General features: G+C 43.5%; 1 protein-coding gene across 5 annotated transcripts in view; it reads right to left on the bottom strand.

The window, feature by feature from the left end:
* Window positions 1–24,101, bottom strand: part of JMJD1C (jumonji domain containing 1C) — a 249,203-nt gene that overhangs the window by 203,673 nt on the left and 21,429 nt on the right. For 2 of the 5 annotated variants that reach the window (XM_020793183.3, XM_072995172.2), the window contains exon 1: window positions 21,247–21,508. The exons of 1 other annotated variant lie outside the window; for it this stretch is intronic. In XM_020793183.3, coding sequence (XP_020648842.2) covers window positions 21,247–21,396 — 150 coding nt within the window. In that variant the 5' untranslated portion in view covers window positions 21,397–21,508. Of the gene's footprint in view, window positions 1–20,798; window positions 20,899–21,246; window positions 21,509–22,360; window positions 22,479–24,101 lie in introns of those variants that run through there. 2 more of the 5 variants (XM_078390904.1, XM_078390903.1) reach the window with 2 other exon arrangements.

The raw sequence follows: 24,101 nt of genomic DNA, 5'->3' as shown, positions 1-24,101 counted from the left end.
ATGAATTCCAAGTGATTTATGTGTAGTGTCAATTCCGATCTCATCCAGAGTCTGTGAACTTTGTATTGCAGGCGATGAGCACCCCATCCCGAAGGACTGGCATCTGTCGTGATTTGCAGAGGTTGGAACGAGCGACCAACAAGGAGGTTGGATGTCGTGGTCCACAAGGTGAGTTGGTTCAACAGTTCTGGTGTTCCTTGTAGTCTTTTGGATTGATTGTCTGCTTGTGAGTCGAATTCTGCAAGGAACCACGCTTGAAGGGATCTGAGCTTGAGTCTTGTGTGTTGGATGACTTAGGTTGTCGAAGACATGAGACCCAGAAGATATTGTGTGTGTTGAGCTGTGATCAAAGCTCAAGGAAGAAACGGAGCTATGGCATGTTTTAGTTTCACAATCCTTTCTTGTGGAATAAACACTCTGGCTTGGATGGAATCGAGTCGGGCTCCGATGAAGGTAGTCGTTTGGGATGGTACCAGATGAGATTTGGAATGATTGACTTGGAGACCGAGGTTTTGTAGAGTATGTAGGGTAGTGTGGGTGGCTCTTATGGCTTCGAGACGAGAGTGTGCTACGGTGAGCCAATCGTCAATGTAAGGATAGATGTGGATAACCCGGAGGCGAAGGAAAGCCGCAATTGGTGCCATGCACTTTGTAAACATTCTTGGGGCTGTTGAGGGTCCAAATGGGAGGGAGCAGAATTGGTAAGCCGAATTGTTGAAGTGGAAGCAGAGGTAATTGTGGTGAGATGGATGGATGGATGGATGTGTGAAAATACGCATCCTTGAGGTCGATCAGAACAAACCAGTCTCCCTGTGAAAGAAGGGGGATAACGGTGTCAAGTGTGAACATTCGAAATTTTCGAGGTCGGTTATAGGAATTAAGGTCCCTGAGATCGAGGATTGGACAGAGGCCTCCATCTTTCTTTGCTACTGTGAAGTATTTGGAATATAAGCCGTAAGGGGAGTCACTAACTGGAACCGAAGTAATGGCTTGTTTTTGTGGGACAGAGGAAACTTGCTCTTGAAGGGTGTCAGAGTAAGGAGTAAACTTCAGATTGCCCAAAGGAGGGAGAGACTGGAACTCAGTATGGTAGCCTAATGAAATAATATTAAGAAGCAATCTGTCGTTTGTGATGTGCTCCCAGAATGGAAGAAAAGGTTGTGCTGTCCTCTGAAGATGCCGGCCACAGAAACTGGCGAAATTTTAGGAAGAACAACCTTCAGAACACAGTCAAAGAGCCCGAAAAACCCACAACAATCACTAGATCCCGGCCGTGAAAGCCTTCGCGAATACAAAAAGGTTGTAATATTGGGAGAAATGTGTCATCAAGGTTTAGAGGAATATGGGTAGGGATATCAATAGCATCAACAGCCCTTCCCCTTCCCCTGTGCCTTTGCCAGAGGTTGGCAGTGTTGTTTCTGGTTTCGAGCACAGGCAGTCGACGGTCCCAGTGTCGAGAGAGGTCTGTCGGACTGCTGGTGTTCAAAGGGTCGGTATGGCTGGTATCTTTGAAATGGTTGGAAGGGTTGCTGATAATACTGGGAGGATCTATAATTTGGCTTGTAGGAGCGAAAGGATGACTGGTTCATGTAAGTCTTAGCTGTTTTGCGAATTTTGTGAAGACTTTCCATGGTGTCATCTGTTTTCTGATTGTAAAGACCAATGCCATCAAAGGGAAGTTCCTCTAGTCTATGTTTGGCATCATCATCAAGAACTGTAGACCTGAGCCAGGCATGTCTATGGATAGCTATTAAAGATGCTAAGGCTTTAGAAGCAGCTTTGGCAGCATGTCGAGCAACTATCTTTTGTTTTCTTGCCAATGAGGTAGCTTCAGCATGGGCGTTCATAAGGTCTGTTTTGATGGATTCAGGTGTGGACTCAAGGATGGGCAGGATTCTCGCCCAAATATGTAATTGGTAAGCGCCCATTGCTGCTTGATAGTTAGCTGTTCTGAGTGGAAAAGACTGAAAGGAATAAATTCTTCTGGCTATGACGTCGAGTTTTCTCCCCTCTTTATTAGTTGGTGAAATTGATGATTTACCTCTTGATTTCGGTAACATGGATTCAACTCTGATGGAATTCGAAATTGGATGTTTTGCTAAGAATTCCATGTCAGGATCATGGGTTCTGTATATGTTATCAGTGCGTCTGGACATTCTGAGATTTGTAGGAGGCATGTCCCAGGCATCTCTAATTATTTGTTTCATAGCAGGGATATAAGCCAGGTTGAGAAGCTGTGATTTCTCTATGTGGATATCATCGAAGATGATGTCTGCTTCAGGAGAAGGAGGCTCCTTAACCTTGAGCTTGAGTGCAGTAGCCATCCGAGAAATGAGATTGGAGTATGAGGTGAAATCAGTTGATGGGGAAGATGGTTGTGTATCAATAGAATCAGAATCAGGTGTAGGGATATTAGCAGGAGACTCTGGTGATGAGTATTTATCAGTGTCATGATCTGAGGCTGGTGGAGTAGATGAGGAGTCTTCATCCAAGTGGGAAGTGGCTTGAGAAGCGTGTGTTCTAGGTGGTATGGTTCTCGCTGTCGAAGTTGGTATAACACGGTGATCCATTGAAGAATGTTTAGGTCGCTTCACTGGTAGGGCAGTCGAAGATTGAGAATGGCATTTTTTCGATGTCAAAGGACATGTCGATGTCGACAGAGGTCCCGTAGGCTTTGATGTTATTGTAGTTGGAGATTCATGGTGGGAGAGAACCCTTGGTATGCTTCCATTTGAAATTGGTTAGCAAAGGGAAAAAAGTTGTCCATGCCAAGTTGTTGGAAGGCAAGTTGTTGGTAAGCAGGAAAAAAACAGGAACTGGTAACATTGACCAAATTGCAATACTGGAGTTGGTGGGTCAACATGCTTCCTCTTCTCCTTATGTTTCTTTCGAGATCGAGGAGGAGTTTTGGGTTCAGACGGCTCGGTGTCAAAAGCCCGTCCTGAAATCGGGCTCGAATGGGCAGTGGCCGGACTGGATGGAGGCTCAGTCCCGAGATGGCCAGTGGAGGCAAAGAAGCTACAAGGCAAGGCTGGAACTTGTGCCAAGGGGAGGAGGCTGGATATAAAGGCTGGTGTATGGAGTATGAGGGGAGATTCTGTGAGAGACAGTGTGAAACTTAAAAGTAAACTTAGAGTGAGTTAGAGGCCTGTAAGAACACTGAATGTAACAGAGAGCTGATAGAGTTTTAAAGTTAAAGTAGGACTGACTTAGATGCAAGTGATTAGCAACCTGTGATTTACCTATGGAGTAATAATCCTATATGAACTTCCCTGATCAAATAAATAACTTAAGTTTTAAAAGCTGATGACACCCAGCTCTACATCTCCTTTTCACCAACTGCATGTGATGCCGTCCTGTCCCTCCAGCGCTGCCTGGGGGCCGTACTGCAGTGGATGCAGGAAAATGGGCTGAGGTTGAACCCAGACAAGATGGAAGTTCTGAAGGTGGACACCCTTGGGGTTGGTGGCCTGGGTGGCTCTCTCACATTTGGGGGAGTGACCCTGGCTGCTAAGAGTGGGGTTCGCAGCCTGGGGGTACACCTGAACCCAAAGCTCACCATGGAAACCCAGGTGGCGTTGGTAGTTCGCACTGCCTTTTTCCACCTTTGGCGGATTGCCCGGCTGAGACCCTACCTTGACATGGGGGCGCTCACTACCTTGGTACATGCGCTCGTAATCTCAAGATTAGACCACTGTAACGCGCTCTATGAGGGGCTGCCTTTGAGGCTGATGCGGAAACTTCAAGTGGTGCAGAATTCAGCTGCCAGAATCTTTACTGGACTGAGAAAACACCAACATATTTCTCCTGTTCTGGCCAAGCTGCACTGGCTGCCCATCCGTTTCCGCATTGAATTAAAAGTTCTAATGCTTACCTATAAGGCCCTAAACGGTTTAGGACCTTGATACTTGGCGGAGCGCCTGCTCCCACCAAGATCTACTCGGATCACCCGCACGAGTCAGGAGGTGAGGCTGAGGAGCCTGATGCCAAGGGAGGCCCGGAGGGAAAAGACTCGAAGCCAGGCCTTCGCAGCGGTGGCTCCTCACCTTTGGAACAACCTTCCTCCGGAGATTCACGAGGCCCCTACGCTGGGTACTTTCAAATGCCAGCTGAAAATATGGATGTACATCCCTCCTGTCAACTACTGATTTCTTTTGCTTTGCTATTTATTATTTATTTATTCCTGCACTATTTGTTATTGTTGTATGCTAATATTTTTATGTTTTAATTATTTTGATATTCTGTAAGCCGCCCAGAGTGGTAGAATATACCAGATGGGCGGGATATAAATCGAACTAACTAACTAACTAACAAATAAAATAAGCACCTCGTCCCTTTCCACTACAGATGCAGGAGCTTCCATAGAAGATTCTTCCAATATGGGAGAGGTTGAACGCTCTCCTGGTGGATCAAAACGAATGGATTTAGCTTTTTTAGGCTTAGGAGTGGGTTTTTCCTTCTTTTTAGATTGCTCCTTTGGGGCTTTAGATTTTGAAGCCCTGGAAGTATCAGAGCCCATCTTGGAACACGGCGAAGGAGTAGAATGCCCCAGAGTGGTGGATGAGGCTTGTTGTGGTGGGCCTGTTTCTGAGTGTGGAATTTCAGCACGAGCCATGGCAGCGGGATTCATGGCGGCTTCCCAAAGGTGAGACCTTAATCTCTGGAGGCTATGTTTTAGCACAGGCTTGGTAAAGCTTTTACAAGCCGCGCAGGACTGGGTTTGATGTTTCTTGCCCAAGCAAAATAAGCACTTGTCGTGGCCATCATTTGATGGAATTTTGCTATTAGAGCTGACACAGCACTTTAAAAGAGCTGAAGAGGCCATAAAGGGCAGGAAAAGGGGGAAAGGACAGTTGAAAGTCCGTGGGAAGGGAAAAAAAACGGGATCCGGTGAAGTAAAGGAAGATTGAATAGGAAAAAACCCAGGGGAAATCAATGGAAAAACTTGCTGATTGGTAATTGAAAGAGGTAATTGGCATTTAACAGCACAAAAGGCCGAATAATCGCTCTCTCTCTTCCGTAGAACCTTTCAGCACAGCGGAAAAAAAGGAATTGAGGGAAATGGTAGGTGGGAGGAGCATTGCCTCATGGGAGATCACACCATGAAATTGTTACTGCTAGCTCTAGAATGACGTAGTATCCCTGTTCACTAAGGTACCGATAAAGGACACCCTGACACTCATCCAGCAGATCTTTCCAGAAGACATCAAGGCCCTTTTCCAACACTGCCTAACAACCAGCTATTTCCAGTGGGATAATGAATTCTACGAACAGACAGATGGAGTGGCCACGGGGAGACCCCTCAGCCCGGTTATAGCAAACTTCTACAAGGAGCATTTCGAAAAACTGGCCCTGGCTTCGGCACCCTTCACACCCACAGTCTGGTTCCGATATGTGGATGACACCCTTTGCAATTTGGAGCCACGGTGAAGAAAAATTGGAAGAATTTCTCAACCATCTCAACAGCATCCACCCAAATATACAATTCACCATGGAAAAAAGAAATAGAGGGCCAATTCCCGTTCTTAGATGTCACGGTCATACACAAAACTGACTTCCGACTGGGACGCAAGGTCTACAGAAAACCCACCCACACAAACTGGTACCTACACAAGAACTCCAACCACCACCCACGACAGAAAAGAGGCATAATCAAAACACTGGTAGACCGGGCAAATCAAAATTATGAAGCTCAATTTCTCAGCACCGAACTCAACCATCTGAATTGGGCTCTACAGGCGAATGGCTATTCCAAGAATGAAATCAAAAGAGCCATCAAACCAAGAAAACACCAAACTGAAGAGGAAAAACAGCCACCCACAAATAAGGTATTTCTGCAATACATCAAAGGGGTCATGGACCGCATGGGGAAACTTTTGAAAAAACACAACCTACAAACAGCATTCAGACCCACCACAAAAATACAACAAATATTACGGTCAGCAAATGACAAAAGGGACCCCCTCACCACTGCAGGAGTATATCTGATACCTTGTAGTTGTGGACAGGTATATATTGGGACCACAAAACGCAGCATTTGCACCAGAATCAAAGAACATGAGAGACACTGCAGATTAAAACAACCGGAAAAAATCAGCAGTAGCTGAACATGCCCTTAAACAAGCTGGACATGAAATTCTATTTCAAGATACTGAAGTACTGGACAACACCAGCAATCTGTATGTTAGACTGCACAGGGAAGCCATGGAAATCCATAAACATAAACAAAACTTCAACAGGAAAGAAGAAGGCCTGAAACTAAATACGGCCTGGTGCCCCATTCTGAAAGCTACAACCTGCAAAAGGTCAACAAACTCTTATCCAGCCACAAGGGCCAGAGATCACTGCACAAAAAAGACCAGCTAATGACACCCATCAATCACAGTGACAGATAATCTCTCCCTCTCCCCCCCATCACAACAAAGACATGCTGATCACCCTATCTCCTGAAAAAAGGAAAAAAAAATGCTCCCACAGCTATAAATACTATCCAACAAACACCAACAGAGCATGGACAGAGTTCCTACTCCAGTCCTCTGAAGATGCTAGCCACAGAGACTGGCGAAATGTCAGGAAGAACAACCTTCAGAACATGGCCAAAGAGCCCGAAAAACCCAGAACAACCATTAATCCCAGCCGTGAAAGGACTTAAGGCAGCTCAAAGAATAAAAAAGAATGGAATTTTAAAACACATTCAGTTATGCATCAAAAATAATCAAACTATAAAACTTATTACAATACACTGAATGATTAAAAACATATAAAATGTTAACTTAAAAATGACATTCAGGGACTCAAGTCATGATCAACGTTCTCTCTAAGGTGTGCCCTGTGTGACTCTGTTCCCCTCTGCACAGTCTTCCTCCTCCTCCGAGCACTGGGAGTGATGATTTTCAGCCCCTTTGTTTCCAGTTGTGATGGAACCCCTGAGATACTCAAAGGAAGCCCTCAGATGCTAATGTCAGGGAAGCGGCAGGTTCAGAATAGGAAAGACATCCCATCAACTATTGATGTCTGAAAATTAGAGATGTGGGACTTAAATACTCCTGGGGGAGACAAATATGAAGCCCACCATCACAGATGGCCAGCCTGATTAACACCCCCCCCCGGCAACTGGGCATGCACTTACAGCTTATAGCATGGCATGTGCTGCCATTGTTCTCCTCTCTACGCCAATCGTTGAAGTAGCCTAGCTGGAGCTTCTATGCCTGCCTGTGCTGCTGACCAATCAGCAGCTGTGTGGAGAGGCTTGTCATCCTGCCCCTTCACAGGAGTGGCCAGCAGCACAGGGAGGCATGGAAGCCCAAGGCAGGCTACTTCCACGATTGGCACAGAGAGAACAATGGTAGCACACACCACACTGTTAGCTGTAAATGGATGCCCAGTTGTGGGGGGATGGCAAGCTGTGATGGTGGGCTTCACATTTGTCTCCCCCAGAGGATGAAGATGAATTCTCTATGTCTAGCTGAAATATATACAGTTATATATATTAAAATAAGGACTCTCAATTGGACCCAGAAACATACTGCACCTAGGGCAGCACAGCTGTTCTATGTTCAGACTTTCTGCCTGTTATCACTGCTTCCTGCATTAACTGCAGACACTGTCCTTCTCAACTGTATTCAAAGCATATATTTGTAATCACTCATTTTATATTCCCACTATAAATCAAGAAATGCTACAAAAGCAAGCATGTTTTAAAAACAGATTTTTCAGCCACTGAAAATGTTTGAAATGTGTATGTACTCTTATCTTTTCAGTGTCTAATGTAAACAATTGTTTTTGTTCATTAATGATACATATTATTGCATTCTTCCATTGCTGTTAGTTTGTTTTCAGTGTCTTTATATTAGTTGCTATTAAGTGTTTTTTTAAATATAAAATTATTTTTTAGGTTACAAACAACCTCAGATACTGTAGCAGAAAAGCAAGATGACGATTTCTACAAATATAAATAAACATTTGAAGCATGTATTTCCAGTCATTTGTCAGTGCAATACACCATTAGAACTATTTTGCAATCATTCCTTATAGCTTAGAAGAAATACAGAACACACAATTCATGTTCTAGTATCACATTGAGAATCAAATAACAATTTAAATTTGAAGTGAGCCACTGATTCAACAAGAATTGGACTGTATTCTTATCTTCACTTGCTATGGCTAGCTAGATAACTCAGTGAAGTATTTGGCGGTAGATCCAGAAGTTAGAGTTTGGTTCCCTACTGTGTGTCCCAGAAATAAAGCCAGCCTGTGTAGCCATGGGCAAGCTGCACTACTTTGGGATGCACCCAAAAGAAGGGAATGATAAACCACTTCTGAGTATTCTCTACCTAGAAAACCCTGGAAATGATCATCTTAAGTCAAAATTGATTTGACTGCACACAATTATTATTTATAATTAAAATAATGGAAAAGGAAAAGTGTGAGAAGAACCATTTCCCAAGACTGTAGCTAGTACCTCCAACAGACAGTGCTAAACTGCACCTTCTGGAAGCCTCCAGGAATCAAAATTTATACTTTGACCCCCTAAAATGCTGGGCTGGGCAGTTATGTGGTGTCTGAATTCCAGGGCAGCACAATTTATACCCATATGGTAGGAAGATGATCTCTCGGAAGATGAGAACTGTCAACATTTTCAAGGTGTTGAGATACTTTCCCCGTCTTTGTCAAATTCAGATGAATTCTAGAAAAGTCTGACAAAACATGGGCTACACCCATTAAGGCCAGAATGCAGTCAAATTTGAAATTCACACCCAAAGTCTGAATGGTATTCATTTCATTCCAATATTACTCTTAAAGTAATTTAAATACTCCAAGAGGAATAGACATCTGCAGTGTGTCCTGCACTTAGCTCTTTCTGTTCAAAACAGCCAAGTGTACAAATGTAACATCTGAATCATTCCAAAAGAGAGTGACACGTTCTTAATCTTAAACTTGGAAATACTATCAACCACTTTAGAAAATCATATCACAAAGTAATTTCTAAACTGTTCTGGCTAAGTAACCTTGAGGTTCCTCAAGAAGAACATTAACAGTGGTAGATGAAACCTCCCTGAAAAACAGTTTGCCTGAGATCACCAATCTTCTTTGCAAATAATATTTGCATGCTGTGTTATATTATGTTCCAGGGTGTACCATCAATCTGTAAATCACAAAGCCATATAGTCAAGGACAAACTGGGAGAGGTTGTCTGAGGCTTAACATATTGCATATGAACATATGTTTGGACTTCACTAATTAACTCAAGGGAACACAGACGTTGTTCGAGTATTTCCTGAGAAGCTAAAGCCCTGAAATGTTTTATATATTAAGTTCAAAGAACAACTGGAAGAGACTGACCATTTCAAGTTCTCTGTATTACCCCCATACCAGCTAGATAGCTGAGATTTGGTAGAACAGAAGCCTGACATATTGGAAGCCTACAAAAATCTGAAACAAGGGTGATGACCCAACTCTGCCTCAAATGATGCACTGTAAATGAATAGTAGACACAAAATATCCAAGTGTTCTGGTAACTAGGAAAGTTTGAAAGGGAGATACTGTACTGATAAACCTTTTCCAAGAAACAAAAGAAAAAAGTGCCCTCTCCCAAATGTTGACAGAACTTCCAGAAACGGTGGATTCGAGACCATCCTCAAAAACTGCTAAATACATAGGACAAATGGTTGTTGTGGGTTTTTCAGGCTCTTTGGCCGTGTTCTGAAGGTTGTTCTTCCTAACGTTTCACCAGTCTCTGTGGCCAGCATCTTCAGAGGACAGTACAAACATTAAAATTGCTATATAAATCAGAAACACCGCATTCATACATTAAACAGTCAAACCTTAGAACAGGTTTACTTAATAAATGCCAACATTGTAGAAAACGGCAATGCCAAGCTGGAACGGACTCTTGGACTGTGAGAGTTTCACTGGCTATGTCCAGATTTCAGAGAGGGGGGGCCCTCTACCAGGAGCCAGAAAGACAGCTCTAAATTAGCAGAATGCAGTCTCTCTGTGAACGTTTGCCTTAAAAGTGCAAAGTCCTATTGGATATTTATGCATGTGTAGGAGGGATTCCTGAACTTACCATAGCTAACTGCAGCTAACTGATGAGGTGCTGGACATGCTGAGGCAAGCAACTGACATGAGACCAATACAAATCTGACAGAACTCTAGCTGAAATAAAAATAAACTGGCCGGTCAACAGCCAGTATAACAGTACTTGTTATTTTTCATCTTCTGCTCTATAAAGACAAGTGTTGTTACCCATACCAACAAATACAGTCTATATATTCCAAAGCAATCCTGAATAAATTCCTTCAGATGAAAGAAGTTATAGGCTGCTGCTGTAAGCACCAGAAAAAGCATATAGTGGTGCCTCGCTTTACGATTGCCCCGTATTATGACGAATCCACTTTAAGACGATCCACTTTAAGACGATCAATTGCGATCGCAAAATGATGGTCTAAGTGGGGGAATTTCGCTTTGCGATGATCGGTTCCCTGCTTCAGGAACCGATTCTTCGCAAAACAATGTTTTTCTAACAGCTGATTGGCGGTTTCAAAATGGCCACCGGGTAATTAAAATGGCTCCCCACTGTGTTGAGGGGCTGATTCCTCGCTATACAGGCAGCGAAAATGGCCGCCGTATGGAGGATCTTTGCTGGACTGTGAGTTTTTACCCCAATGGAATGCACTAAATGGGTTTCAATGCGTTTCAATGTTTTTTTATTTCGCTTTACGATGTTTTCGCTTAACGGCGATTTTCCTGGAATGGGTTATCATTGTTAAGCAAGGCATGTATGCTATAAATGGTTTTAATCATACTGAATTCCTAACCATCCATGAGAAATACAGATCCTTGAGCGCCAGAATACCTTTTTAATTCTTCAACTACAGTTCTTTCCATCCCCCAAAATCCCCTTACCATAGTCTTATTCTTAACGTGTCAAATTGTCTTTCCAAAACTTTTCTCTTAAGCCCTTCTTGTCCCTATTCTATGACTTCTTGTCTGCTCATGAATCTGTTCCTAATAGCCTTCTGTTCACGACCACAGTTTTGCATATTACAAGAACAGGCACAGACCTACATACTACATATGCCCACAATGTTCCCTGTGGATTTTCTGAACTGCAGATATATATCATAAGAACCCACATCTTACTTGGGTAAAAGCCTCTATCAGAAGGAGGAAATAGAAATGTGCTCTCCCAACCCCCATGGAGCAGCACACCTCTATGGCCTCCCCCAATCTGTGTCAGCCTCCTGGCATGCCCCAGCATCTTCACAATCATTACATCGAGCTGATAGGACATAGCAAGGGGCTAGCTAGGATGCCGCTATTGGACTGGGGCTGCAACATTGTCAATAACAGAGACTTCAGTAAGTCCAAAGCCCACCTTTCTCAGTAAATAGTAAATAGCAGCACAGTATATAGAAGGGGACGACAGAGGATGAGATGGTTGGACAGTGTCATCAAAGCTACCAACATGAATTCGACCAAACTCTGGGAGGCAGTGGAAGACAGGAGGGCTTGGCATGCTCTGGTCCATGGGTCACGAAGAGTCGGACATGACTTAACGACTAAACAACAACAACAAATTTATTGAGTATTTCTTTATTTAAATAATTATTTATTTAATGGGGGGAAAATCTGTGCATAACCAAAACTGCACCGCTGAAACCTGTGCCTTTCCAGGAAGTAGTGTGTAATTCAACCTTAAAGTGTCTTGTCTGTACAAACATTCCCATCAATCTATAGTATATCTTATACTTCATGTAATATTTTCTTCAAGTGTCCTACTTCATCAGTGTTGCCTGGAAACTTTGCCTGAATGTCTGCAAAGAAAGGGTAAGATGCAAGTAAACATAAAGGGTCTACAGTCAGAGTCTATTACCAAGAAACCCTTATATCTTCTAGAAATTAGTTGTAATCTTGTCCAGACAACTAAGAAAAGACAGATTATGTCATCAATGGGGTAATGGAGGGGGAGTAAACATTACCTATTTCTGTCCTGTGGCTCCCACAGATCCCTGTTAATCTTTTTAATGATTAGAAGTGGCTGGAACTGTTGGATGGGTGAGGAATTTTTTAATTACCGAAAACTGCCACCTCTAGGATGGTATTTCCACTGGTGGCAATTTTCAGTAATAAAAGACTTCCCTTTCCTGTCCCACAGTTGCCACTAGGTATTGATTGTTCAGATTTTCTGGACTACAAATACCACAATTCTCCATTCTTGGAGTTCTATCTACCTTGCAGAAACTGGATGTGGTTCACCTAGAAGAAACGCCTCAACCTGAAGGTTCTGAGGCTGACCTAGGCCTAGCTCCCACCCACGCTTGTTCCTGCTCTAGTCCTAGTTCGGAGCTTTCTTTCTGGACCACTTGGGTGGTCTTAGTCCTAGATTAGCCTAAAAGCCTTGTAATTTAGGCCTCTACCTAGTTGCATTACATTTAATCTTTTGTAAGGTATCTGCAATGTACGCAGAACTCCCAGGATGGAGAATTCTGTTATCTGCAGTCTAGAAAATCTGAAAATCCAATCTCTAGTTGTCACCATTTCCAAATGATTCAAGGAAATATAAGGGGACTTACACGAAAATGACGGGTGTGATAGAGCCAAAAAAGTGTTTAACTTCTTGGGGGGGGGGGGAAATCACCCCTGCTGATGACATCAGCAGTCTTCTGCAAGCATAGATGTACAAACAGGATTTTCAGCCCTTGACCTAAATAACCTTAACAACAGGGGTCACTGAGCTCCTACCAGGACAAGTGTGCCAACGAGGACAAAGGATCCCAGCACCACGTGGAGCTGGGTGAGTGGCTCAACCAATTCTAGGGGAGGGAAATGGGCCACCGTAGTACCTGTGATGCTGCAGGTAGTATTTCATATCTCAAGATAGAAATAAGAAGTGTCCATGTAACAGGTAGACTTGTATGAATGAATAGAAGCATTCAAAATACCCTACCGAAGTCTTACTTTAAAACTGCTTTTTGTGAGTAATGTGCAGTAGGCATAGTCTATATACAGTGGACCCTCTACTTACGGAATTAATCCGTATTGGAACGGTGGCTGTAGGTCGAAAAGTCTGTAGGTCGAGTCTCCATTGACCTACAATGCATTGAAAACCGATTAATCCCATAACCGTCCATTTTTGTTCCATTTTTGTTCCATTTTGGCTTTTTTCTGTTCTGTAGGTCGATTCTCAGGCTGCAAGTCGAACCTAAATTTTGCGGCCAGAGAAGTCTGTAACTCAAAAAGTCTGTAAGTCGAGCCGTCTGTAAGTCGAGGGTCCACTGTACTACTTTCTCTTCATAATATACAGCAGAAGCTGGAAATACCTACTCAGCTGCCAAAAAGGGTGGTACTAAAGTGACTGTTTTCCAAGCCGTTAGAATCAAACAGTTAGATTAAAACAGCCAAATAGAATCTGTTCTTTCTTTCTTTTTTAAAAAAAAACTATTTTAAACTAGTTTCTTACAATCCCATTTAGCAGCCACTTGGTCCAACAACATAACAGAACTACGAAGGTTGTTTGCTAGAGAGGGATTTACATGTTTGCTTGCCTTTCAAACAAGATAGCTCGCTGCATTAAGAATGTGTGCCTGCTCTGTGAAGGCTACAGAAGCAAGGATTGTACCCTAAGCAGTTCTGCTAGAAATTAAGATATCCAACTAACAATAAAAATGTGAATTACTGGCATCGGGTCTGAAAGCCAAAGGGAAAACATTAAGGTACCTTAGTATCAAATAAAGAAGCGAGGGAATCAGCTGACAACATCAATTACCGTATTTCTCAGCAGTGGCAACTCCCTTCCCTAATATGAGTGGGAAGAGGGAAATATATTAGACATAGATTGTACAGAACTAGCTCTTCTGTTACCCTTCCACTTTTGGCCACAATCATTTTGCACAAGGAAAAATGAATGTCAGATGGCTGAATGTACTAACTCTTGCACAAGCCTAGTGACAAGGCAGAAAAACCATAACTGATTGTACCTGAGTCTGCTCATCTGACATTTGTCAATGTTTTGTTACTTCTAATGAGATGCACATTCCATCCCAAACTAGCTCAACAGGTCATGCATAAGCACACAAGATGGACTGATCAGTACAAGGGAGCAACAAAAGCAGCAAAACAACATTTCTGAATGCGTAGCTCCCAATTTCCAAGAGCCAGTCTCATGCACACATTTTCCAGATTCAGTCTTCTCCCCTCTCAAAATGCTTGTGCACTCATTTATCACAGAAAAATGGAATGGAAATTATGACACAACTATCTATAGTGCAAATTGTAGTTGCATGTCAACAGGCATGTGTCATCCTGTTATTATGATACACATCAGCTTCTACATATTTGGGAGGAGGAACTTAACAACAACAACAACAACAACAACAACAACAACAACAACCTTAGCACTGCAGAGCTGGAAGGGACTCTATGGATGATCAAATTCAGCATCTGTCAAGGAGGCAGAGTGGGGAATCAAACCCCCAACCTCTGGCTTCGCAGTCAGAGACCTAAACTATCCAGCAGTTCTTATAGGAAGAGTAGAGGTGGGAACTCCCAGGGGAGACGAATATGAAGCTTGCCGCCTCAGGTGGCAAGTCTGATGGAATCCTCAATCTCCTGAACCAGGAATCCACTGCTTGTGGTGTGGTGCATGTGGCTGCCGTCCTTTGCACAGCACGAACTGCAGACATAGCCCAGCTGGGGCTTCCCTGCCTCCCTGTGCTATTGAGCAATCTGGCAAAGGGGCAGGATGACAAGCCTCTCTGCTCAGCTACTGACTAGCCAGCAGCACAGGGAGGGAGGGAATTGGTGCGGCACAAAGGACAATGTCCATACATACCACGCCACAGGTGGTAAGTGGATGCCCGGTTCAGGGGGAGAGGGGGGTTCAACCGGACTGGCCACCTGTGCTTGCAAGCTTCATATTCATCTCCCCCGGTTACAAATATAAAGGTTCCATCTTCAATATAGTTTGTTTGGAAAGCAAGTCCTGAGTATACATTCACACTTCTCACAGAAGTCTCTGAGAGTGTAAGGTGATTAAGAAAACTCACATAAATGAAATGGGTAGCTTTTGTATACCTCAAGGCAAAACAAATCTGGTTAGTAAGAATACACACAACAACACTAGCCAAGAGGAAGACTAATACACAGTAACAGAGAAAACATCTAATACCAAATCAAGATCTTTTTCATCCAACAGAACATAAATTTAAACTACATGAACACGGTAGGAAAAAAATCACAAGATGTTAAGCCTGTGGGTATGTCTTGCTTTTTCTGACTGTATGCAAGTTACTAGCCTTGTGGCACAGTGGTTAAACTTCTGTACTGCAGCCAAAATTGTGCTTATGACCTGGGGTTCAATCCCAGGTAGCTGGCTCAAGGTTGACTCAGCCTTCTATCCTTCCAAGGTCAGTAAAATGAATACCCAGCTTAACAAGTTACGGTAATTAACTTGTAAACTTCCCAGAGAGTACTCGAAGTGCTATGGGGAGGTATATAAGCAGCACACTTTTTGCCTTTACTATGGAAGCATTTGGAAGAAGAATGGGATAAAATACTTCAAATAAAGTATGGCCTCTCTGAATTTACTGCCCCTTAACTGAATTCCTGAACTGCCCAAAATGATATGTAAGAGAGAAGGGGATACATCACAGGGCATTCTCAGCCCACATGATGCAGATGCTCAGTCCTCATCACACTCAAACTGAAGTCTAATCATCTATATTTTATCTGCAGTGAACTTCCGTTGTCCTTTGTACAACCCTGCACATTGGCTTAGCACATCAAGAACATCCTCAACCAGGAAGAGGATGACTTGATGGTTGTAAGTGTTTACCTGAACTCATATAAATTTATTACTACATTAAACTAAAGATGTAATCCTCACTTGTTTCATTCTCATGCATGTGGACAAGCAACTGTAACATTATTTTCTTTGGTTTGCAAGGAATTCTCTGGTGCTCTTAGTAAGAGTTCTTAGATAGGCTAAAACGCACAAGTTTTGTACAAAAAATTTGAAGTTTCTCAAGACTGCCTAAACTGATGACTATGAGAAACTTACTAAGAGTTATTTCCAATCCTACACCAAACAATATACCTTTTCAAGTATTTCAGAACATAAGCCCTAAAGTAACCATTCTCAACCTTTTTTGGCTATGGCCATAAACAAAACATGAAATAAATATAAGATGAATCAGGACTATATAAAGCACATAACAAACCTTATAAGGTAGTATGTAAATAACTGTTTCCAGTCTGTGTCTCTCTTCAAATTTCCCAGCCACCATCGCCCTAGGGCTCATATGGCCCCTGTCGAGAATGGCTGCCCTAGAGAACCCTGGCAACCATTCTCAACCTAAACTGTGACTTACAGGTCCAAATTACTGTCAGCCAGAAACCAAAGGTTATGTGTTTCTTTCACATGTTATCGCATTGCTCAGTAAAATTTAACTACTGTCTATAATCTGTCCAACCTTCATTCTCCTAATAAAGAATACTCCTGATTGCCCTAATTTGTACTTCTCTTATCACATTAAATTCCACATACACACAGATTATTTTTCCCTCAGACACCAGTACGCCAGCAGATAGCTCATACCCTTTCAAGCAAATAGGTCTTAGAAGTCCTCAAATGTCTGTGGAGGAAGGTCAAAAGTAGATGATAATTACTAAAAGTCACTTCTGGCACTATGGTTTGCAACATACACTTCAAAGAAATATACTGTACACATATTCAGAAGAGAAAACAGAAAGATGTTTCTATGCCACCATCTTACATGATACCATACCACATGTTTGTAAAGTTCTCCCCAAATTCAAAACTGATTAACCGCATGTCATTCACAAACTCTTTGTAGGTACTTAAAAACATTTCTTTTACAAAAATCTGGCAAAGAGGTATAAAATTTATCATTAAAGGTGTTCTGTCTAGTACAGACAGCTCTTTTGCATATTTTAACCATTGCTTTTAAAACACGTTATCTGGAGATGGCTCAAACTTCTGTTTATAAGTAACAGAGAAGATAAATAGGAATCTCTCATTTGTTGACACTTGTGAGGTTTGAGTTTCAACTGTTAACTTGTTAGTTCAGCATATTATGCAATACATTTTGCTGACTAAAACAGATTTGTAATATCTTGGGTTAACATTACCTGCTAGTCTTCTGAGATGCTAGTGGCATTTTCTTAGTTCTAGTATTCATAAATATGGATAACAAACATAAATCCACAGAATATGTATTTCTGTCCTGAAGTTCCCACTTTTAGATCTCAGGAAGGTTTACCATATATGTAAGTCTAGGGATCTATTTTTCTGTAGAAACATACTGTATTTTACAACAGAATAGACAACATACGTCCTCTTTGACTGCAAATGGCCCACCCTGACATTTTCTATGACATTCTCTACAGTCCAGTCTTCAGCTGGTCTGAAAGGCTCTCTCAACTGAATTTCTGGCACACACTTAACATCACCTCTTCAGGTTCACAGCGATGTCTGCATTTAGGTGTATGCTAACCATATACAGTATCAAGTTTCTGAAACAATCTATAATGCAACCAAATACACAAATTAAATTGACCATGAGTTCAAATGTTGGATCAGATAAAGATATATGCAATGCAAAGACAGGAAACTTGTTTTTCAGACTGCAAATGAGTAGAATGATCGTGTATTCGCAAAGGCTTTCACGGCCAGGATCTAATGGTTGTTGTGGGTTTTTCGGGCTCTTTGGCCGTGTTCTGAAGGTTGTTCTTCATAACATTTCGCCAGTCTCTGTCCTCTGAAGATGCCGGCCACAGAGACTGGCGAATCGTTAGGAAGAACAACCTTCAGAACACGGTCAAAGAGCCCGAAAAACCCACAACAACCAGTAGAATAATCACTGCCATCTATGCCATACTCTTTGTTACATCACTCTGCTGTCCCATTGGCAAATTTGAGAGAATGGAGGAAGTGAAAATACATGTAAATTTTTTAAAAGGGAGCACGTCCACATATACTCATTTTCTGAATTTGCAATATTCCACAATACATTTCAGCTGGTCTCTCAAAATTGTAAATTAAAAATGTGGTGGAATATAAAGCAAACTAGAAAAATGGTTGTAACAAACAATTGTAGAGAAAGGAAAGTCACTGCTGGTCTTAATGCTTTTGATTTGCTGGCAGTTTAAGTCCAGTAGAGTGAAACTGGTGAGATAGGGCAATTTTAAAATACAGCCATCAAAACAGTACACAGAGGAACTCCCACCCCTATGCCCACCAACAAGAACAACAAAAGAAGATTTCAGTTTTGTTCTATGGAGTACCACCAGACTCTGGTGCTATTCATAGAAAGGATTTAAGAATGGAAGCCTAGAAGGATTAAAGATGCTCCACCCATGACAGCAGTCAAATAGTAAAGAAGCCAGCAGTGACCAAGAAACTCCCTTGTACATTCCAGCCACAGGGACAGTGCTTTCTCACTCTGTCTACAAGAAGGGCAATTGGAATCCCTAACCAGAGCAACATTTAAGCATTCCTCTACAGGTTTCTTCTGTAATTAAGATGCAGGTCTTTGTATCTAGGGCGTTCTTCACCTTCTGCATTACCTTTTATTGTTGTAAGAACTGTAACAAGTCTAGGAGCCCGATCCTACGCATGTTTTCCCATCAATAACTTCCAAATAACTTTCCATCAATAACTTCCAGATAACTATGCATGTTTTTCCATCAATAATTTCCAAATAACTTAACAAATACACCATTTCCTGGCAAGCATGCATAGGAATCCAGACATGAATCTACTGAGGTTGATCTGCAGAAATGCAGATATTTCCATCATGTAAAACAGTTTAACATCTTTCTCTAATACTTCTACTGTGAGGATACTCCATTTTAGTCTCCCCAAGCCATCCTACACTTTTCAATTAGAAACTGCAATATTTATCCCCTAGCTAAATGGTTCTTCCACTGCAATTGTAACTAATGCATGGAACTATATACGTGTCCAGAGTCCTATTTAACAGTTTCTATGACAAATTTTCCTCACCCATCCTTGCACGCTTTGAGACCTGTCCCACACCTCATTATTAGAGAATGAGCACTTCTTCATCAATACCACAATTGTTGGAATGCTCAAATTATTAAGGTTTAGACTCTAATCCTATACCCATATACATTGGAATAAACACCACTGCATGCAATGGGACCTATCTCTGAGAAGGAATGGATAGGATCTCATGGTTAAGGAAAGCACAACAATCATGAACAAGAGAAGTGTATGGCTACCTTTCCAAGCAATATTCCAGGATTTAAACAATATTCTCAGATCTCCAAAACTTAATTTATTTTAAATGCACACAACTAGCAACCTCCAAATCAATTCATATATTTATCGTGGACAAGAAGTCACACTGTTGAAAAAGAAATGAGGTCTGGATAAGTACATAAGGTAAGGTATATTTCAGAAATTATAAAACTGATCTCAATCTTTTTATTGTTTTAATCTTTACCCCTAGATTTCAACTACTGGAGAGAAAACTAATTAATAAAGGAGGGCACTTGTTTTCACCAACTCTATTTTACATCAGAATCAATATACAGAACTTCTTATGTAAAACCTTACATGAAAAGGAAAAAACTATAGTCTTAAAGTAGCATCAAATGTAGAACCCACAAACTAAAAATAAGGAAATGCAACCTTTTCATATGAAAAAAATAGGACATGCACTATAAAAATGAAAGAGGTTATTGGTAGCAGAGCAGCAAGTATGTGAATATAAAAGTAACCTTCATTCTTTTTCCATTAAGGAAAACTTTGATAGTTTGAAATGAAAACTGCTTGGGGACCTATACAGAGCATTCAGCAAGCTAATTAAAGTACTGTACTATCAAGAGGACCGAGAAATCATGTTTTTATAAATAAGCACTACAATACAAAATACAGTATACAGATTCTACAATTATAACAGTAACATATCACATAAACAGACTTTCAAGGGAGTATTAAAACTGAAGGCAAAATATTTAAAAAGCAACTTGAATTATATCTCCACATTATACAGTATATTCTTAACACTAAGCAAGGGAATACTGCTTATTTTTTTTCGTCTCCTTCTCCCACCAGAGAATATATCCTGCCCCTTTTTTCTCCCTCCATAAACATTCCTACACCCATTAAGAAAACACAGGCAGAAGGATGCTCCAATTTAAAAAAGATAAAGGACTCCTGTGCAAAAATTCAGTAAGTTTTTTTATTTTACTTTTTCTGTAATGGTTGCTCAACCTATGATATTTAGAAACCGCCACCACCCACCAGATTTGCCAGATGACAGGGCATCTTTCAAAATGTGAGATATAAATGAACAGGGGGACCCAAACAACAACAGTTTATGTGGCAAGAAGAAAGGAGCCAAAAATCAGTGCCTTTTATTGTTTTGCTTATCAGGCATGCTGAGCAGAGATAGAATTTCATCAGGCTCATTTTAAGAGAAGTGAAATGGCAGCAAGAGCTGGAGTCTCTGTGTATATAAACCCTTCTGTTCTTAAAAAGAAAAATCCAAAAAACTCCACCTGCAAATCACCAACAGTTGCCCGCCGTTCTATTCACTGTAATTTCTACTTCCACGATCCACGTCAACCAGGTTCTATACCAAACACAGACTAAACACGCACACACTCCCATGTATGTGTGCAAAAAAAAAAAAAAAAACCCCAAAAAACATGGAGAATGGAAATAGGCGCTTCCCTTCACTACAAATCAGACTGGGTGGGAAGGGGAGGCAGGGAAGGGGGGAGATTTTTCTCTGGCTGCTTACCACTGTATCCCCCTTCTTTCTCTTCGGGGCCTAGAAAAGGGGAAATTAGAGCGGATGTGTCATGTTTAAATTCCCCCACCGCCTGTTTTCCGCCCTCCTCTCTCCAGGAGCGGAGGGGGGAGTGTCCTGTTACTACCTCCACTTCTACACACACACACACACACACACAAAGCAAGCAGGCCCTCTACATTGGGGTGGGGGGCCGCGAGGAATACCTCACTTCACCCCCTTTCTGCTGGAGCCCTCAGAAGCGCGCTGAAGGGAGGAAGCAGTTCCCACTCCTCTGAGAGGGAAGGGAATCCTCCCACAGGATTCGCCTTCCCCTCCTCGACCGGAGGGGAGTCCAGCCCCCACTTCCCGAAGAGACGATGGCGGGGGGGGGGTGTGGGGTGTTATGTGTGAAGAGATCCCTGTGGGGCGGCCAGACGAAGAAACCACGGCTTCTTACCGACAACTCGGGGCTGTGCGAGTCCCGGTGGGATACGGTGCGGATCACGCCGGCTCTCCAACGCCCGTTCTCCGGCGGCTCGTCTCCTCCGACCCCGACGCACAAGAACCGCTTCCCTACCAGCTCCGGCCGCGACTCCACCACCGCCATGGCGGCCGCTGCCGAAGCGCAAAGCGACAAGCCAGCCAACCAACCACCCCCCTCCCGTCGCCGAGCTCGCGTCTCTCTCTACGGGTCGCTCATGCCGAGAAGCCCGGCGGTAGCGAGCCGAAGCCGGGGGAGGGGGCGGCCGCCGCGCTGAGGCCGAGTCGGTTGGTCGCAAGCGGGGGGACTGTTTTGTCTCGCCCTCCTTCCTTCCTTCGTTGGTTGGTTGGTTGGCTGGCTCGGTCCTTGAGCCCCTCGCCCGCCGCTCCGAGCCGGGCGCCCCGGGCAGCCGCTCAGCCGCCGCCGCCGCCGCCGCGACCAGCCTGACACAAACACACGGAAGGGAGGGGAAAGCGGAGGGGGCGGGGGGAGCCGCTCACTCAGAGCTGCGCTGCGGCCCCGACCATTCCGCCCACACAAGCCCACTGCCATGGAGACCGGCACAACGCGCCATCTCCCTCCGCCAGACACAAACGCGCTGGTCGGGAGGTGGAGGGAGAGGAAGGAGGGAGGGAAGGCAGGCGAGCGAGCGAGCGAGCGCGGCCGAGTGGGGTGGGGGAGGGAAGCTGCTACCGGCGCGAGGGAGCAAGTCCGTCCGCGGTCTCGCGCGCAACGGCCCTGTCCGCGCGCCCTCCCTCTCCCCCGCCCCGCCGGGAGGGAGGGAGGAAGGGAGCAGAACCGGCCGCCCGCCAAGCAACAGAACGAGCCACTGTCTGGGGTTTTGTTGCTGGAAAACTTCAACCGCCGCAGAAGCCCCAGGAGCACAGCCTGACGGCTCCCATCCCGTATCGGGGGAGGAAGGAGGGCGGGGGTGGGGAGGGAAGGTAAAAGGTGTCTGCAGAAAGGGAATATCAAAGAGGGCAGCTGAGAGATGTTGCCTGGAAGGCAGGGGGAGAGTAAAAGCCGCGACGCCTTTCTCCCGCCCTGGTTTCTGAATACTATAAATGAAAATGCAGTGCTTTTCACTAACCTCGCCCCCAACTCTCTCTCTCCCCCATTCCTCGCGCGCCTTGAGCCCCTCTGGCGCCACTGGAAACGAGCAGCTGGAATACCAGGGAATTCATATTTGGAGAGGAGAGCAAGCTGTCACAGGGAAGTACTACCCCCCCCCATGCAAAAGCCAACCCACGACTATTCTCACTTTGTGATTCCTCTCATCCACTCACACCCCTCCGCCCTGCCCGGGGGCAGGGCGGCAAATGCAACAGAAGCCATGGTAGTAGTCTGTCAACATACTGCTAATGTGAAATTACACCTAGAAGAGCTCAGCAACAATACCAAGTGGAGGGGGTGTGCGCGCGTGGTTGGTCGTGTTTTTTTTTTGCTTGTTGCTACCTGGCACTCCACTGAAGGTTTCTGCAGACAGTGACTGCCTCCCGCCCAGCTTTCCAGCAGCACCATCCCCCGCGCTCTTCTATTCCAGACATTGCCTGCTCCCGTATTATCCATCCAGGGCTTATCCAGGATTTTGTTTTGTTTTTCTCCGGTGCTTTTTGCCTCTCATCTCTGCAGGATGACTCACAGCAGCTGAGGTCACCCTCTCCGGCTCTCTCTTGCTGAATGAAACACCCACCCAGGGAAATTTCTACCTATCCAGAGTAATGTTTTTGCACCGAACATAGTCTTGCCATGGTTACTAAGCTGTGATGTTGCTACTGCAATTGGAAGGACTGCATAAGCCTGAGGAAAGTGCACAGAAGAATTAGCATTGTTTTTGGAAAAAGCTAGGATGCAAACGTATTTCTACTTGCCCTGACAGGTTACACTTTCTGCTCTAAGCAAATTGGAGTCCCATGTTTCCCACTGCTAAATTTTACTAATAAATTTATTTTCTGGGGACACAAGACAGCCCTAGCTAGTACAATGCATATGCAAGTACTTCTTAATTAGCACAGTATGAGTTGTACTATTACACAGTATGCCTCTGAAGTTCCTGTTAAAATGAAGCAAGTATTGCACAGAATTGACGCGGAGCACTCTGTGTGGGCTACTGCGTACAGCGCTTGACCGGCCTTCTGTGCAGAATCAAACAATGACTGCTGCATTTTATCCTTTGTGTGAGAGGAGGAAACTCTAGTAAGTCCCAACTCTGCATTGATGGCATAAATATTCTGTAATGCAGAAATGCTCTGTTGTGTGACCATGTTATGACATTCTTCACTTTTTTTTTCATAAATCAGGATTAATTAGATGGTAAGGTGAGACCTACTCTATCCCTTTTTAGAGCATTTAACCACAAAACAACTTCTCCCATTACAGTGGTGCCTCGCATGACGATTGGAAATCGCTGTCTTGCAAAAACATCGTCTTGCGAAACCCAGTTCCCCATTGGAATGCAATGAAATCTACATTGGAATGCAATGAAATCTATTTAATGTGTTCCAATTGGGGGGGAAATCACTGTCTTGCGAAAATTATCCATAGAAGACATCATCTTGCAAAACACAGTTCCCCATACCATATTGGGGAAAAACAATCCCCTCACCTGCACTGCATTTGGAAATTCAATGGGTCTCAGATGGCCTCCCCCCTCTTTCTAACTCCAGCAACAAAGAAAGAGAATGAAAGGAGTCAAAGAAGCCCTCTGGCTCTTGATAATGGTGACTCTTTTTGCCCTGATCCTTTACCATAGGGGAGAGAAAGGAAAAATGCAATACAAGACATCACCAGGACTTGCTACCTTTGCAATAGGTTCTGATGAAGAGAAAGAG

The sequence above is a fragment of the Pogona vitticeps genome, chromosome 3 (genome assembly GCF_051106095.1).
Source record: "Pogona vitticeps strain Pit_001003342236 chromosome 3, PviZW2.1, whole genome shotgun sequence".
Taxonomy (NCBI): Eukaryota; Metazoa; Chordata; class Lepidosauria; order Squamata; family Agamidae; genus Pogona; species Pogona vitticeps.
This window is presented reverse-complemented; position numbering and strand designations above follow the sequence as displayed.